Genomic DNA, 19109 nt, shown 5'->3' with positions numbered 1-19109 from the left:
CAGATATATTACAACAATAATAATTGTATTGCTATAGCAATCTATAGCTTTACAAATTTCTTTTAATTATCTTTTCTTATTTATAATGATTATTTTTCTTTGATAACTAATGCAAATAAGACTTAAAGACTTTATTTAATATGTTTTGGCACAAAAATTTAACAGGGTAAAGCAGCAACTTGAACCTTTATTTTCTTATTCCAAACCCAGTGTTACATTGCTTTTATTTTTCTGTGGACCAAAATATATAGTTTAGTTGATAAGAGTAGAACATAAGTAATGTAGTTCTTCCTTCCTTCCTTCCTTTCTTTCTTTCTCTTTTCTTTTCTTTTCTTTCTTTCTTTCTTTCTTTCTTTCTTTCTTTCTTTCTTTCTTTCTTTCTTTCTTTCTTTCTCTCTCTCTTCTTCCTCCTTCCTTCCTTCCTTCCTTCCTTCCTTCCTCTCCTCCCTCCCTCTTCTTCCTTCCTTCCTTCCTTCCTTCCTTCTTTCTTTCTTTCAAGAGCCATTTGTTGAAAATCACTGCTCATTACATACCTAGTTGAGTCTCCTGTTTGCCTCCTAATCATCTCTGCACTTTCCAGGACATATACCATTTTCAAAGTTATCCAGAGATTGAGAATCCACAATCCCACAGCATAATTAACCCAAAGTCAATTTCTTCTTCGAGGATAGCTAACAAAGATTTCTGAAAACACCTTAGTGTTTTAGAAACCTTATCAACAGAAGATATTCTGAGTCAGTTATAACATTATGCAATGTCTCCAGTATATTTACAAAGTAACTTTATGGAATTTATGAAAAAAGATTATGAAAAGCATAAGTGAAATAGTTAACTAGATGTCAATACTAAATAATATATGCAGATTTATAAACTAAGGGTGGTAATTAAAGCAAAAGTAGATTCTAAAAGTAACCATTAATGTTTACTCCAAATTTAAAAGTACATTCCACCCTGGCTGGTACGGCTTAGTGGATTGAGCACTGGCCTGTAAACCAAAGGGTCGCCGGTTTGATTCCCAGTCAGGGCACATGCCTGGGTTGCAGGCCAGTTCCCAGCAGGGGACGCACAACAGGCAACCATGCATTGATGTTTCTTCCCTCTCTCCTTCCCTTCCCCTCTAAAAATAAATAAATAAAATCTTTAAAAAAATGAACAGGTAAAACCTTAAAAAAAGAATTATCAGCATATATTCATGTATGTCCACATATATATATATATACACATGCATGAACAGATATATAATTTGTCATAGCTTCAGTATGTCTGTGTATATATATATATGTAAAATATACATTTATAATCCCCCACTGAGTAAACTTGATATTTAAAAGTCATTGTATATATTTCTGTGTCATTATATAAACCACACATCATAATAGCAAGCAATTATATACCTATAATGTAAATAGCACTATCCAAGCATTTAAAGTACAAAGATTGAGAGCATGCCTAGCTTCAATACTTACTATAAAATGAAATTCAAATTAAAACAAAATACCACTTCACATCTATTAAAATGACCAAAATTTAGAATACTGACAATGCCAAATGTTGGCAAGGATGTGGAGCAATAGGAACTCTCATTTATTGCTGGTGGAAATGCAAAATGTTACAGCTACTTTAGAAGAGAGTTTGGTGGTTTCATACAAACTAAACATACTCTTACCCTATGATCTAATATTCATGCTCCTTGGTATTTACTCAAAGGAGCTGAAAGCAGGTCCCACACAAAAACTTGTATATGAATATTATAGCAGATTTATTCATAACTGCCAAAATTTGGAAGTAACCAAGACATCCTTCAGTAGGTGAATGGCTAAACAATCTGTAGCTAAACATCCAGATAATGGAATATTATTTAGTGCTAAAAAGAAATGAGCTACTGAGCTGTGAAAGATGGAGGAAACTAGTGTTACTAGTAGTTACTAGTAACTAGTGTTACTAGTAATGAGTATTACTGGGTGAAATAAGCCAATCTAAACAGGCTACTAGTAGGATTCCAACTATGTGGCATTCTTAAAAAGCACAACTATGGAAACAGTAAACACATCAGTGGTTGTCAGAGGGCATGGGAAGGGGACATGAATAGAGTCAAGCACAGAGGCTTTTTAGGAGGGATAATGGGGGCAAAAAGGGGAAGAGTTGTCAGGGAACATGTGTAAAGGAACCATGGACAAAGCCAAAAGGGAGTAGGACTGAGAGTGAAAAGGGAGGGGAGGGGAGGGGACAGTGGTGGGAGGAAAATGGAGACAACCGTACTTGAACAACAATAATAAAAGAAAATCACCCTGGCTGTTGTAGCCTAGTTGATTGAGCACTGGACTACAAAGCAAAGAGTCTCTGGTTAGATCCCCAGTCAGAGCACATGCCTGGGTTACAGGCCTGGTCCCCAGTAGGGGGTGCACAAGAGGCAACCACACATTAATGTTTCTCTCCCTCTCTTTCTCCTTCCATTTACATCTCTATAAAAATAAATAAATAAAATATTTTTTTAAAAGAAAGCCAATTCAAGCTAAAACAATACTCTTAATGAATACATGTCATTCATTATATATTTTTCCAAACCCACAGAATGTACAAAACCAAGAGTGAACTGTAATGTAAACTATGAACTTTGGGTGATTATGTTGTGTCAGTTTAGGTTCATCAGTTTTAACAAAAGCACCCCTCTGGTGAAGGGTGTAGATAATGAAGGGGGCTGTGCGTGTGTCGGGGGAGGGGGTGTGTGGGGAATCTCTACTTTCCCCTCAGGTTTGCTAAAAACCTGAAACCGCTCAAAAAATAAAGTCCTAATAAAAATTGGGGGGTGGAAGAAAAATGGAAAATAAAAGCTCAGAAGGATGTTTCTTGCCACCTGTTTCCTGAAATTTACTTTGGAATAGGGGGATTTAGATTTTAATTTGATAAATATAAATTGCTCAGAGTTAAGGAGGCAGAAAGCTGTGGAGTTGAGACTGAAGTCTGGGTATTCTGATTCCTCATGTAAAGGAATCCATTGCTTCCCATCCAACTCTTCTGCACCATAAGCATTTTGTTTTCATCTATCTCAAGGTAAACATGGAGCAAAAAGACACTTTATAATTTTTTTACTTAAATAAAATAAAAGTACTAAAATGAGCTGTGTATGCTTGGCACATAGAAAGTATACATATTAAGAGAATAAATGAACATATCAGCCATTGTTGCTTTTCTCCTATATCATATGTTTGTGTCATCTTATTTTTCAGAAGATATTGTCTTCTCCACAACAAGGAAAAGTATTTCCATTAACATGGCCTTCTCTCCAAATAATATGTATGGGACTTGGCTTAATAATGGCTACAGATATTAAAGAAAATTTGTAATATATTATAAATAATACTGTTATGAATTCCAATGCTAAACAGATATCTTTTTATATTCCTTGGCTACAATTAGATTTTTTTACTGTTTATTCTCTTCTTCCCTTCTACCATGCATGTTTCAGGAGGGCAGGGAATTTATTGAAGTATCCTAGATACATAGAACAACTACCTGGCATATGGTAGTCCCTTTGATGTACATTTAATAAACTAAGTAATGGATGAATGAATGAGTATGGCCATCCTTTAGTTTAATAAGAGCTAGGAAAGGAGTATCTTTCAGTTTCAAGCTTGATAGTGGGGTAGGAGAGGGGTAGAAGATTGACTGTTTGGTAGACATTCAATAGTGTCTGCCAAAGCTTCTAAGAGTACCCGACCCATCCAAAATCCTGGTACTGTTATTAAGGAATACAATCTATACAATTGATAAGGGTTTTCTTCCAGGTGAGACTTTCAGTTAACCCAGTCATGGGCTACTCCAGGTGAGACTTTCAATTAACCCAGTCATGGGCTACAAGTTCCCATGAATTCAGCCTACATTAAGCCAATTCTGTCATTTGTTGATTCAGAAATATTTGTGGAGTGCTCCCTGAGGGCCCACTGCATGACACAGGGGAGAGAGTGCTGAGCAACATCAGCCTTTATGGAGTTTATAATCTACATAAATACATGCCGTGGCAATCTGGGTCCAATCAGAAGATAGCTATCATACAGGGATTTACACAGGAAAAGTTTAAATATTATTTGTTTCCCTAAAGGAGCAGCTTAAATATATAAAGAAACTCTATGGTACCCTAGTTGCTGAGTAAGAGCACCCAAGAGAGGACAAACTTGGAAGAAGTTCAGACCTCATAGGACAGCAGAGAAGTTCCCTCTTTTGGCCAGACCAAAGCTAGTTATAGTTACTGGGCAAACAATAAGCAATTCTCTGCAATGCAGGACTGGGAGCAGGTGATCAGGGATCAGTTGCATAGGCAGGACTTAAGAGTGGACCTAGTCAAAGCACATGTATGAGTGACACATGGACAAGGACAGCAGTGTGGGACTGACTATAGGAGTTGGGGTGGACTTGGCAGATGAGGGCAAAGTGGGGAAAGTTGGGACAAATGTAATATAATAATAATAAAATTAATTTCTTTCAAAAGAGCGGACCCCGATAGAGCAGAAGGTGCGGCAGGCTTTGGTTTCCCTGTGGAGAAGATAGCACATAAGTTCCACTAGGTCCAGGCTGTGAGGCTGCAGATGGATTGCATTCTGGAGCTGCTGCAGAGTCCTCACACCCACAGGGCCAAGGCCAACCCCACCTGTGCCAGAAATTCCAAGCGCTCTTCTGGCAGCATCCCTTCAGCACCCTCTGCTGAGAAAGTTTAGCATTTTTCTTGCTTTAAAGTACTATGAAACAGGTAATGAAGGGTAGATTTATTGCTATGAGGCAGTAAGTTGAAAGCTGACGAATGTGCACGCACTAACTGACTGCTCTCTGAACACCCTTTATACATGTCTATGAATTATAGGTATGTATATGGAAAACATCTTTATAACAGTAAATTGGACTCCTGATCCTTGTCTTTGGAAGAGATTCACAGCTTGTACCAAATTAAGGCCTAGTATTATTTTACTCATGGCTCTTAAACTAGAAAATATGTTTGAGTGAGAAAAAAAATGCAAAAGAGACTCACAATTGAGAAAAATTGAAGAAAAGCATACGAAGACCTCAAATTATTAAGAAAATGTTATTCAGCCCTGGCTGGTATAGCTCAGTGGATTGAGTGCAGACCTGCAAACTAAAGGGTTGCAGGTTCAATTCCCAGTCAGGGCACATGCCTGGGTTGCAGGCCAGGTCCCTGGTGGGGGGGCTCATGGGAGGCAACCACACACTGATGTTTCTCTCCCACTCTTTCTCACTCCCTCCTCCTCACTCTAAAAGTAAATAAATAAAATGTTAGGAAAAAAAAGAATCATGCTTAAAAAAAAAAGAAAATGTTATGTCATTATTCTTTTTATCTTCTGTTTTACATGCTACTTTCAGCCTATAAAACCCTGTTATTGACGAGGGAAATAATTATCTGGGGATTAATTTATAAAGTATAGTGAACCCTCAGTAAATTGGAATTTTGAATTCAGAAGTAAGACATCATTAATATGACATCTCATTTTAAACACTGAGAGACAGTGTGATACTGGGAAGAATATTGTGGTAAGAAGCTGGAGAATGAATTTCTAGTCCTGGTTTGGCTCCTCACCAGCATGTGTGTGATCTTGGTTAAGTCACTTATAACTTCTTTATAAATTTTATAGGTAAAAGGCAGCCCGGTATAGTAGAAAGAAATTTAGAGTAGGCCACATTCAAATTTAAACCCCACCTCTGCCTGGATGGTGTGGCTCAGTTGATTGGCATGTCATCCTGTAGACCAAAAGGTTGTGGGTCCCGTTACCCCATCAGGGCACATGCCTGGGTTTCTGGTTCAGGGCATCACAGGGACAACCAACTGATGCTTCCCTCATGTCAAGGTTTCTCTCCCTTTTTGTCTTCCTTCCTCCCCCTCTTTCTAAAATCAATAAGCCTATCCTTGGATGAGGATTAAAAAAATTAAAATAAATTTAAACCTCCTTTCTCACAGTTACATTTTTGTGGGTTTAGATGGGATATTTTAGATTTGGTTTGTCCATTTAGAAAATATTGTGGTAGAAATGAGGTCCATGTAAATATATATTATGTGTTCATATGGAAAAGAGACAAAAAAGAAAAATAAACATACAGGAGTTCCAAGAGCTCCTACAGCTTTGAATGTCCATATTCTGCAACGAGAACAATAGAACATCGTACATGCCATTTCCCAATTACAAAGGAACAGAAGCTATTTCTGGTGTGTTGTAGTATGAAAATCATGTTTGCAAGTGAAAATTTTCTCCAAAATACTTCTAAGTGACCCTGATTTTATACATGGTTTAAATTGTCTCTAATTAGCTAAGCTCAGTTAACCGAGATGAGGGGGGGAAATCTTTGCTTTAAATGTTTTCTGATGGAAGATCAGAAAAATTCTACCATCTATGAGAAATGACAACTATTTTATGAAATTAAATTGAATTTTACAAAGTTAGAAGTGATTTTGAAGATCAACATGCCTACTGAGATAATTTGGCTTAAGAATATTCTACTATAAATACTTAGACACTTAAATGTCCCAATATGTTTTTTCAATAAAGCAATTTCCTATTGAGAACCTAGTTGACATTTCATAGGGTAGCACTTGGAAATTACCTTTAGTTTACTTTAGCTCAGAAATTTTCCACTGGTGTGCTGTAGGAATTTTTAAAACATGAAATGCCTGACTATCTTAGGCAGGGTCACTGACCTTTTTCCCTTACACTGTTAAATTAAACAATGTCAACAGCCAACATAACAATAGCTACACTGTGATTTACGTAATTTACCTCCCCATTTTCTCATCTTGCCACTCTCTCAGCCTCTCCACTACTAACCTGCATTTCCTCTGAAATTTCCCTTTCTCAAGGCCCCACGGTCTCCAGCATTTTGATCATTATGGCAGTTCTGCTACTTATTATTGATCCTTTATATTCCACAACTTACATTTACAAACCAATGATTTCATCACTGAATGGCTAGAAACATTTTACATTTAATTTAATGTTCTGTCACATAGTGATCACAGGTGAGTACAAGTTGTATTTAACCTGGTTCCTACTTGCATATTTTTCAGTATAGGTTAAAACTGTATATGAAAAGAATAGATTGAATTTTGTTTGAATTGTATGGTATTAACTAGCATATGGGTTTTACTTGTATTAAGCCTTTAGAAAATCTAGAAATTATATATTTCTGATATTTTTCATCATATACTATCTTGAAGAAAAAACACGTAGTCTCTAGGATTTTGTGTCTATTTTTGCAAAATTTAAAGGAGACATTCCTTTAAATGTCAGTAATGTCATTTTATTGAAGTATGTGTTCATGTAATACAGCCAGAATCACCCAAATATGAGAGTATTCTTTGAATAGCTTCAGAAATTGTGGTAACACCTAGTTTACAAAGACAGTGAAGAGTAACCAGATACTGGCATAAGCAAAGGATAAGAAAGTCTGAAAAAGTCTTTTGGTACAATAATTCTAAAATTTAAAAAATTATGTTAGGGGTTAGGAAATCCTAGCATATGTCATAAATATAAGTAGATACAGATATGAATATAGATATAGAAATATCTTTTCATGTGTTCACTTGAAGAAATTGAGGATAGTATTGATACATTTTATTCATTTTTAGTTTCATCAACCTTATTTGCAGGTAATGAACAGTTATTCCCATTCCAAAGCATGCAGAAACAAATGCATTTCACCTTCATTGCCTATTGATTTTCTTTACGGTAGTAGTATATCAGAGGTATATTTTATTTTTGAATATTAAACAAGATGCTGTCTTGTTTACAATAAACCTGAGTCATATAAAGTCAAATTTCAACTACCTTGTTATCACCTGTGGGAAAATAATTTAACTGCACTGCCTCAGTTTCCCCATTTTTAAACTGAGGGTGAAATGTGTCTTGCAGACATGCAATGAGGATTTAAAAATGGTGGATATGAAGGGCTGAAGCAGGGATTGGGACATGGTGGACTCTTAAATTCCTACCGTTCCTTCAGTGTGAATTTTCAGGAAAATTAAGAGTGAATTGTCGTTGACAGAGAATTGAAGAGAAAATGGATGATGAGAAAATATTGGCAATAGCACATAACACTCTTTTAAAAGATTTGAGAGTTAAAAAATAATGTGTTAAAAATGTGGGTGCTAAACTTTTTTATTTACAAAAATTTTCATTGTCTAATTACGGTTGTCTCATGTTTCCCCGTTGCCCTCCCCTGCTCTCCCCCCACCCACGCCCACACTGCATGGTAAACTTCAACTAACTGGCATACTCTGATCAACTGGCAGACATATGAATGAACACATACATATGTGTATTGCCTACAAAACCCTCTAATAAAATTCTGTGATACTACTATCTATACCAATTGCTGCAAAATGTTATTGTAGAAGAAGTAAAAATTGACTATCATATTTCCCATTTAAAAGATTCAGCCCTGGCTGGTGTAGCTCAGTGGAACAAGAATGGGCTACCAACCTAATGGTCACTGGTTCAAGTCCCAGTCAGGGCACATGCCTGGGTTGCAGGCCAGGTCCCCAGTTGGGGGCTTGTGAGACGCAACCACACATTGATGCTTCTCTCCCTCTCTTTCTCTTTCCCTTCCCTTCTCTCTAAAAATAAATAAATAAATTGTTTTTTTTTAAATAAAAGATTCAAATGTCAGTCCCACTCTAAATGTTACATATTTTTTCCCAGATAAAAATGAGGTATGGGTAAGATTTTGTAAATAATTTTGGCCAAGTTAAACATTTTTCTTTTATATAATTATAAAATCTGGCTTTGGTTTTTCTTTTTGCTTTAGTTTTTAATTTTTCTTACATTATATATATATATAATTTTATTTTTCTAATTATTAAATTTATTGGAGTGACATTAATTAATAAAAGTATATAGGTCCCTGGTATACAATTCTGTAATGCATCACCTGCGTATTGTATTGTGTATTTACCACCCAAAGTCAAACCTCCCTCCATCACCATTTGCCCCCTTTACCCTCTTCTATCTTATCCCATGCCCTTCTGGTAATCACCATACTGTGGTATCCATGAGCCTTTTTCTTTTCTTCTTTTTTTTTTTTTGGTTAATATCTTCACCTTTTTCACCCAGCTCCCCAAGTACCCCTCTCTTTGGATTGCTGTCAGGCTGTTTTCTGGATTTATGAATCTGTTTCTATTTTTTTTAGTTTGTTTATTTTTGTTTTAATTAGATTCCACTTATGAATGAAATCATATGGTACTTGTCTTTCTATAACTAGCTTATTTCATGTAGCATAATACTCTCCAGGTCCATCCATACTGTTGTAAAAGGTAAGATTTCCTTCTTTTTTATGGCCTAATACTATTCCATTGTGTAAATGTACCACAGATTTTTTATCCTCTCATCTATTGATGACCACTTGGGCTGTTTCCAGATTTTGGCTATTGTAAATAACACTGCAATGGACATAAGGGTGCATATATTCTTTCTAATAACTATTTCAGGCTTCTTTGGATCTATTCCTAAAAGTGGAATCACTGGGTCATAGGCAGTTCCAGTTTTATTTTTGAAGAAGCTCCATACTGTTTTCCACAGTGGCTACACCAATCTGCATTCTCACCAATAGCACAGGAAGATTCCCTTTATTCTCCATTCTCATCAACAGTCGTTTGTTGATTTGTTGATGAGCCATTCTGACATGTGTGAGATAATATCTCATTGTGGTTTAATTTGCATCTCTCTGATGATTAGTGGGCTTTGAGCATCTTTTCATATGTCTATAGGCCATCTGTATGCCCTTTTTGGAGAAGTGTCTGTTCAGGCCCTTTGTACATTTTTAACTAGATTGGTTCTCTTTTTTTGGTGTTGAGTTATATAAGCTCTTTTAAATTTCACAGGTTAACCCCTTAACAGATATATCATTGGAGAATACGTTCTCCTATACAGTGCTGTGCAAAAACTTTTTAGTTTGATATAGTCCCATTTAGTAACATGTCATAAAGAGGTTAGAGCTATATCTCAAAGAATTTATTTTTTTAAATTTTTATCAGCAAGAGTTGATCTTTAATAAGGTAAATTTTGAAACATAAAGACTCTTCTCATTATTGTTTAAACCATTAACTTTGATCTTTTTTTTGGGGGTGGGGAGTGGGAAGGTAGGAGCTTTAAATATGCAGGATTATTAGATCTTTGTCCCACAGTTTGACAATTAGCTAAAAAACATATTGACACTACACTTCAGCCCTCAAAATATTCCTGCAACCATAACTGGATAGGCAAAATTAATTGCTATGAGAGCAAAAGCACAGGTGGTAGAATCACCTAATAGAAAAATATTAAGTCTATTACCGACTAGGCACCCACTGTTGATCCCTGACCTTTAACGGACTGATACTGCCTATTTCGAAGATCTGAACCAGTTTGATGAAACAGTCAACAATGACGCCTGACACAGTTAAATATAGGAGTTAGTAGTAACCACAGAATAATGTTTACAGATCTGAAACAGTAGCTAGTTTCACCAGCACTTGACATTATCTAGAGAAAGACAAATTTCAACTGTATTTGTGTGAGAGAACTAGTTGTACCAACGTCAGCTACATTTATTATTTATTAAAAAACACATTTGAACATTTTGAGGACATACTCCATGTATGCTCTATTGATAATAGATTAAAGCACCATGTTTCTAAAGGCAATATTTTAGCTTCCAAGCCTCTTCTTGATGATTATTTTCTTTCTTATATAAACTGTTTGACTTTTGGGGGGGTTATTGTCACTTTCTAACCAATTTCTTATACTAGCTAACATGGTATGAAAATAAATAGGTATGGTCAAATGTGAAATGCATTTGTCAAGTGAATGAAACTGAAGTGCAATAATATAATAACTCCTCAGGCTAGTCATGTTTATTGTTGCCAAATGTCTCCCTGCTAAGAACTAATAAGCATGAAAAGGCATAATGAAAGTTTCCATGAAAAGTTTTTGGGAAACCTATCCACAAGTTTTCACTATCTGGGAATGTGAAAATAAGTATTTTTGGGGAAACCTATCTACAAGCTTTCACTATCTGGGAATATGAAAATAAGCATTTTTATATAAGTTCCATATGAGGACTGTAAAGATGGAATTAGTGACAATAGCATTAAATGGAAAGCAACTACAACACAATAGTTATTAATGTTCTTTGACACATGGAAGAAAATTGACAGGAAAGCTCTGTTCAAAGGCAGAATAGAACAATGCCTGTTGTGCAGTAGGCACTAAACAAATACATGTTGAATGAACGTGTAAATAAAAGGAAGATTTTTTGTTGTTGTTCAAGTACAGTTGTCTCCATTTTCACCCCCTACCTCATCCGACCCTCCTTCCCACCCTTGAACCTACTCCCTTTGGCTTTGTCCATGTGTCCTTTGTACATGTAAAAGGAAGATTTTTAATTAAAGCTTTCAAAGACTCCAAGTGATCTTGGAAATATAATTTTGGTTTTAAATATTTAAATTCCAAAGAATAACTGCACAGTGATAATAACATTGGGAAATTTATTTAGAATGCATGTTTTTGCTGAACATTTACTCTGGCAAAATTGACATGGGAAAAATGGGGTAAGACAAGATTATTAGAAATTAATATTTAGTGTTATAATATAATCCCAGCAGTGGAATTGCTGGGTCAAAAGGCAGTTCTATTTATAATTTTCTGAAGAAATTCCATACTGTTTTCCACAGTGGCTGCACCAGTCTGCATTCCCACCAACAGTGCACTAGGGTTCTCTTTTCTCCACATCCCCTCCAATACTTTTTTGTTGATTTGTATATGTTGGCCATTCTGACTGGTGTGAGGTAGTATCTCATTGTGGTTTTACCCTGAAACACCAATCCAAAACAACCTATGTGCCACAGTGTTCATAGCAGCACAATCTATTATAGGCAAGGGCTGGAAGCAACCTAAGTAAGTGCCCATCAGCAAATGAGTTAATCAAAAAACTATGGTACATTTGCACAATGGAATTCTACGCAGCAGAGAGAAAGAAGGAGCTTATACCCTTTATGACAGCATGGATGAAACTGAAGAGCATTATGCTAAGTGAAATAAGCCAGGTGGTGAGGGACCAATACCATATGATCTCACTTTTAACTGGAACATAATCAAAAAAAGAAAAAAGCAAACAAAATATAACCAGAGTCATTGAAATTAAAAACCATCTAACAATAGCCAGAGGGGAGCGGGGTGGGGACAATGGGGAGAAGGGCTTTCAGGAACTACTATAAAGGACACATGGACAAAACCAAGGGGGAGGTGGAAGCAAGGGAGGGAGGTGGATTTGGAGGAGGTTGGGGGAGGGTTGGGAAGAAAATACAGACAACTGTAATTGAACAACAATAAAATAATTTAAATTAAAAAATGTATTATTATATAAGAACCGGGTTGTTTCAAAGAACTATGCATATGAAGGGTGATAGCATAATTTATGCCATTATTCTTTAATTGTAAATACACATGGATACATAGTTGTAAATATAATGAAATTGAACAGAGTTCTGAAGAAAAAAAAACTTTAAAAAATAATTGGAGAAGTTAGGAATAGACCTTCTTTGAGCTGACAAGATTAAAGGGACATAGGACCTGATTTTTAGAACCAACTGTGTTCAGTAGAAAATGGATACCCAGGTAGCTTACAGAGTGTTAAATTTCATTCTTAACTTCTTATTGAGTTACAGCATTAATTTCTCAATCAATTTACAAGTTTAGTTACAGTAGTTTCCCATTATCTGTTGTTTTACCTTCCAATTTCAGTTACTATGGTCAATCACAGTTTGAAAATATTACATGAAACATTTCAGAAATAAACAATTCATAAGTCTTAAATCACATGCCATTTTGAGTAGCAGAATGAAATCGCACTCTGTCTTGCTCTGTCCCGCCCAGGACATAAAGCATCTCTGTGACTCCCTTATCCATGCTGTGTGCGCTGCCTCTCCATTCACCACTTAGTGGCCGTCTTGGTCAACCATGGCGGGATCACAGAGCTGGTGTTCAACTAATCCTTATTTGACTTAATAATGACCCTGAAGTGCTAGAATAGTGATGCTGGCGATTGGGATGTGCTGAAGAGAAGTCATAGAGTGCTTCCTTTAAGTGAAAATATATGCATGTACAGGTAAAACATAGTATATATGGGGTTCAGTCCTATGTGTGGTTTCAGGCATCCCAGTGGATAAGAAAGACCTGTACTCTGTAACTATCTACTAGTTAGTGGGAAATCAAAGAACTATAATAACCAGAGTTACATAAAATAGTTACCAATGAAAAGAGTTTTAGTTTACTTAAGGCCCATGTGGGAGAAGGCAAATTTAGTTATGAAAAAAATCACAACACCTATTTAGATTCTACAACTATAAATCAACCTATAAAAATGTTTCTTTAGAAAAAAAAAGAAAGCAGAGTTGAACTATATTAGTATTAAGAACCACAGAATTTTTAGAATCAAGAGAGTATTTTTAGTACCACATTCTAGTCACCCTTGTCTTGTGTGAACACAGCCAAAAAGTATCTTTAAGAAGAAATAAACATAGTAGTGTGTTAAGAGTAATAAAAGCCGGGAAAACAGTGCATGTTATAAGGAGGCCTCAAAAACTGCAGATCAAATATGAATGGTAGCTGTTATAAAAATCAAAGTCATGAAGTGCAAGAGTAAAACTATGTACAACATCTACCAAAATAATGTTTGCCACTATACATAACATGTATTAGCTCTCATCTAATACATGTTATATATATTATTTTCTAAAATAAATGTACCTGGATAAAGCTAATTAATATGTCACACATGTTTATTTTTAAGGGAATCCTAGTAATTGTGATTTTGAACAACAAAAACAAATACTGTGGACATTTTTGTGACTCTCAAATGTATCAAACCTAATTTTTCTTACTTATATGTCTCTTAAATATTGGATAAGGAAAAAAACTGTAAATGTCATTGTCCAGTTGGGATTTGGACAATGACATTGTGAGAGAAATTTTATTAATCTTTTTATAATTTATATAAAAACTTACTCACTGAAAAAACTTGAAAACGATTTTAGAACAAGATAAATCACCATGCTATGTTGAGGAAATCTGAATATGATAAAAACAACCTGTTTGTTATTTGTTTTGTTTTCCTCCTCAGCATTAAACTGTCTACCTGAAGTTCACTGTAAATGATCATTATTACTTAAGGTTGGACATGGCAATGGCCATGAAAAGCAACTGTTACTTGAACAGTATAATACCTACCTCAACCTCAAACGGGCCAAGCATAACTCAATTATAGCACTTAAATTGATGTAAACGCTTTGCTGCTAAAAATTTGTTCTGGTCACTTTCATTAAAATGTTGAATTTTTTTCTTCATGCTTTTCTTATGCTGTATCTGCCTTTAAGCAATACAATATGGGAAGGACTTTGAAATGATTTCTATATTCATACACATAGTGTTACGTGTATCAATGAAAATCCAATGACGTATTACTATACTTCATGAAATTTCTATTTTGACCTGTTTAACAAAGTTTTTTTTTGTACATACCAGTACAGTCATTCAAAGCACTTTAAATATTAAATTACTTATCAAAACACAGCACATAAAGACCTTGACATTTGTTAAAAAACCAAGGATTTAACAACAAAAATGAATTTAAAGGACCAGAACAAATCTTTAGCAGAACACAGATTATGTGGCAAAAAGTGACTTATTGGAAGATAAAGCATATTTATCAAGACACACTTTCAGCATGTATGTAAGAGACAATTTGTTGATTGGTATGCTTACCTACAAATATGTAGCAGACTGTTGTTAAACATAAAATCTATAACAATATGGCAGGAAAGAAAAAAAAACTATCACAGTTCCTTTAGCCATATTTTTTTTTATTCCAGGAACACATCAGTAGGTCTAGCTCTAATGTAAATTTTTTGAGGCAGGATTCTCTCACTATTGTATTTTCATGTGGGTAAGTAATTTTGGAATGATTATACATTGACTGTATTAAATTGCTTCTTTTTTCATTTAGAGTAATTATGGTACGAAGTAATAGCTTTGCAATGAAAGCCAATATGTGGTTTTTTTAAATAGATGTGTTGGTTTACTCCTCAATTTATTTCCTATATATCTGGTGATTCAAGAATTTATATGATAAAAAAATCTCACTAAATGCAATGAGAGAATAAGCTACATTGATTACTGCTCAAATTGTTTATTTACACATAGCCAAACAATAAAATAAAAGGTTTTAATCACTTCTATAATATTGTTTTTAAACAACATATTCACATATGTTTTCATGCAATTTTGAATGCTAGTTTTCTACAGCATTTTAATTCCTCTAAAAAATCCTTCAAAATTGCTATATGTGTAATATCACAATATGATTTTTAAATAATAACTATTTGCTTTAGGAATTGCACTAAACAATTAAAAACCCACAAACTGCCTTTTAAATATAGGATTCCATTGCGGGTAAGTACAAAAAGATTTGCAGATTCATTAGCAGCTTCAAAATAAAGACAACAAAACAGTGTTAGAATACAAATTTGTGTCATACCGTAATTATGTAGTCAATAAAAAACCCTTTAGAATGCAGAAACACTGTTAAGAATTAGGACTTTGTCTAAAACAAAAGCTGTTTTAATGCAATTTAGTTTATTTCTTTTTGAAATAATTATTTTAGGAGCATATGAAGTTATCTATAAATATTCCAATACTTTGTCATTCCGACAGTCTCACATGTTATATCCTTTATAAAAGCTTATATTAAGAATAAAGGAATTAAATAATACATCTTTATAATAAGATTCTTCCATCAAAAATATGAATCAGTAATACACTGTTATTGAATTATATTTGTAAATGCATACTTATTTCTATGTATTACCTTGAGTAAAACTTGCATCAAACTTGATTTTGCTTTCTCTGTTGGAACAAAACATTTGTTTTAACCATTTGTGAAAATCCACTTATTCTTTTTTAATGTCTATTTTTTCTTGAACGAGTATATCTGAATTGTAAATGTACCCCAGTAGCTCCCCATTTCTCAGACCCCCCCAGCTCCCCCATCTCTCCAGCTCCAGCATTCTCCCCAGCTAATGTGTACTTGAAAATATGTACTACCTGCTATCCAGGATATAGTTTATTCATCAAAGAATTTTTACTGCTGGCGCAAGATTAGGGTTTACTGTTACTGTACTTTTTTTTTTTAAGACCAAAGTACACATTCCATTTTGTTACTTGGAAAGAATACATTTCCAATATGTAACTAGTAAACAGAAAGTGGATAAGCTTATAGCATGCTTTCTTACATTTTGTAGGCTACTAGTTTATCATTAGGAAATTCTTGCCTTTATGTACCAGCAATATTCCTGTTGCTTGAAAGAGTTGTAGCATGCTTTCTTACATTTTGTAGGCTACTAGTTTATCATTAGGAAATTCTTGCCTTTATGTACCAGCAATATTCCTGTTGCTTGAAAGAGTTCTTACAGTTTTACAAAGGACTACTGACGGACGTACAGGGAGTAGCGTAATGCAGGCTAAATCTGGCCGTCCCATGAAAGCCAGCTCCACTTGGCATCTCTAGTGGTTCCTCTCTTTGCTGAGAATGCCTCCAGGAATGCCAGTTGTGAAGGTCTCTGAACTCCTAAGCTATGTTCTGTCTCTAATTCCATTACAGTCTTGTGCCACAGGCATTAGCTCTCTATGCCTAGCACACCCTTTTCTGAAACAGTACCTTTTAATTTTTTCTTGCCTTTCAGTAACGTTCTCTTTGAAGACTAAAAGTAAAATATTCTCCCTTTATAGAGGCTCATTAACTCCTTTGTATTTGTTTTCCTAATCATAATTTTAAATATATATATATATTTATTTATTTATCCTAATCATAATTTTAAAATTAAAAAGCAATACTTTGGTTTAAAAGACCTTTGAAATAAAATTGGACTTTTAGGCCCTGGCTGGTGTGGCTCAGTGGATTGAGCGCTGGTCTGCAAACCAAAGGGTGGCCAGTTCAATTCCCAGTCAGGGTACATGCCTGGGTTGCAGGCCAGGTCCCCAGGAGGGGGCGCTGGAGAGGCAACCACACGTTGTTTTTCTCCCTCTCTCTCCCTTCCCCTCTCTCTAAAAATAAATACAATTTTTAAAAAATAAAATAAAGTAACCCTGGCTGGTGTAGCTCAGTGGATTGAGCTCAGGCCTGCAAACCAAAGGGTCATGGTTCGATTCCCAGTCAGGGCACATGCCTAGGTTGCAGGCCAGTTCCCAGCAGGGGACTCACGAGAGGCAACGGTACATTGATATTTCTCTCCTTCTCTCCTTCTCTCCTTCCCTTCTCCTCTAAAGATAAATAAATAAAATCTTTTAAAAAATAAAATAAAGTAAAATTGGACTTTTAAAATGAACACATTATCATATTGCACCAAATTTGAAATTACATCCAATTTCCACAAAAAGTCTGTTTCCTAACCTGTTTGGACATTTTGTGTGTGTGTGTGTGTGTGTGTTTAAAATTTTAGTTAAAATATTGCTTAAAAACAATGATATATTTTCCTCTCTAACCTCATTTAAAGCACAGAAGCATCACCGTGGAGAGTCACGGCCACGTGGTTTGGACCTTTGCCTGCAGCCAGCCCTGAGGGGCGCTCAGGCTCGACTCTCTGCTGCTGCTCAGCCCTTTCCCCATGGACACGGCCCTGTGTGTTTGCTCCTCCGGAGATTTAAAGTTTAAAGCAGAGGATCATAGTTCTTGAATAGTACTGTTATACAGTGTCTTGGGGCCTTGCTGCAAAAAACATTCCTATCCACTATCCCATTTTTCAACTACTAGTGGTGTTTATCCTCTAACAATCTGTGTTACTTTTCCCTGGAGAAATTATGATTTGTTGAATATAAGTAGTAATTTCTTCCATTTTATAGCACCTCTACAAAGCACTGTTACAGATCTTACCACCATTACAGTGTAATCAGAAATGCAATTTTCACAACAACCCTGTAATGCACAGATGTTTTTCCCTCATTTATAAAATAATCGCTGGGAAAGGGTATGACCTGTCCTGACCTGTCCAGAATTACAAAGCTATGTTATATGCAGCCAGACTAGAACCCATGAGTATCTTTAGATTCTAGATCTACTATGTTTTCCATTTTACCAATAATTATTTATCCTGAGGAAGCTTTTTGATTCAATCAGACTATTTCTAACACAAGTCTTAACACAGTCAACATTGATAAAAATACAAGTAATTAAAAAATTTCAACTATGAAAATATAAATAAAAATAACTAAATGCTAAGAAGATATATTATCTCATAGTCGAAATACTGGAGATATTTGAATTGTAGATACATGAAAACTGTTATAGCTAGTTAACTTTTTTAGGTCAGTTCCTTTTGTATAACCTAAATATAATTTATACAGACCTTTGACTATACTATTTTGCAAACAAAAATAGAAAGTCAATATACTTTTTTAGAAGCCAAAGATCATATAGTTCTGCAATGTATGTTATTGAAAAATATATTGCTTTAAAATATAAGTTATTTTGATCAAGCCCAGTGAAAGCATACATTTAATATCACTATCTAGGTATTTCAATTAAAGGAATACTTGCACCAATGATAACAAATACAGGACCTTCTAAGAAAGAACGCATCTCATTCCGCGACAATCCTGCACAGCTCAGTGGTGGATGGGGAAGTGGCAAAAAGAAGGCAAAAACCTCAAACTAATTCTTCGAGCTTCAGCAAATGGCACTTGATTTCTTTCAAGAGTTCTGTGGAATCTGGTCATGTTACCAATTGGATAAAAGATTTTAGAAGGCTGTATTCCATTTGTATTATTACACATATTTCTTACTGTTGCTTTATGGTGGAGTTATCTAATTTCCTTTCTGTAAAGTACAGGTTTGCTCTTGTTCCTATGTTCATGTAAAATGGCTTTCAGAAATTAATTTTTGAACTATTGCAATGGAATTTGCATATTCAATTTCTTATTTTCTTTACAATTTTATATGTATATTAAAGAGTTTCTGTTATGAATAATAAATTGCAATACTATATACATGGTAGAATATAACTATATTTTATTGAGCCTGTAGTATTA

General features: G+C 34.9%; 1 protein-coding gene across 1 annotated transcript in view; it reads left to right on the top strand.

Annotated features, from left to right (window-relative positions):
- LRRIQ1 (leucine rich repeats and IQ motif containing 1) overlaps nucleotides 1–18736 on the top strand; it is a 216455-nt gene extending 197719 nt beyond the window's left edge. Inside the window, exon 26 of the mRNA XM_037167657.2 lies at nucleotides 18594–18736. Within this exon, the coding sequence (XP_037023552.2) occupies nucleotides 18594–18736 (143 nt within the window). The remainder of the gene's footprint in view (nucleotides 1–18593) is intronic.
- The last annotated feature ends 373 nt before the right edge of the window (nucleotides 18737–19109 follow it).

The sequence above is a fragment of the Artibeus jamaicensis genome, unplaced genomic scaffold (assembly GCF_021234435.1).
Source record: "Artibeus jamaicensis isolate MK-2021 breed Jamaican fruit bat unplaced genomic scaffold, CSHL_Jam_final scaffold_584, whole genome shotgun sequence".
NCBI lineage: Eukaryota > Metazoa > Chordata > Mammalia > Chiroptera > Phyllostomidae > Artibeus > Artibeus jamaicensis.
The sequence above is the reverse complement of the archived record's forward strand: the minus strand, read 5'-3'. Positions and strand labels throughout refer to the sequence as shown.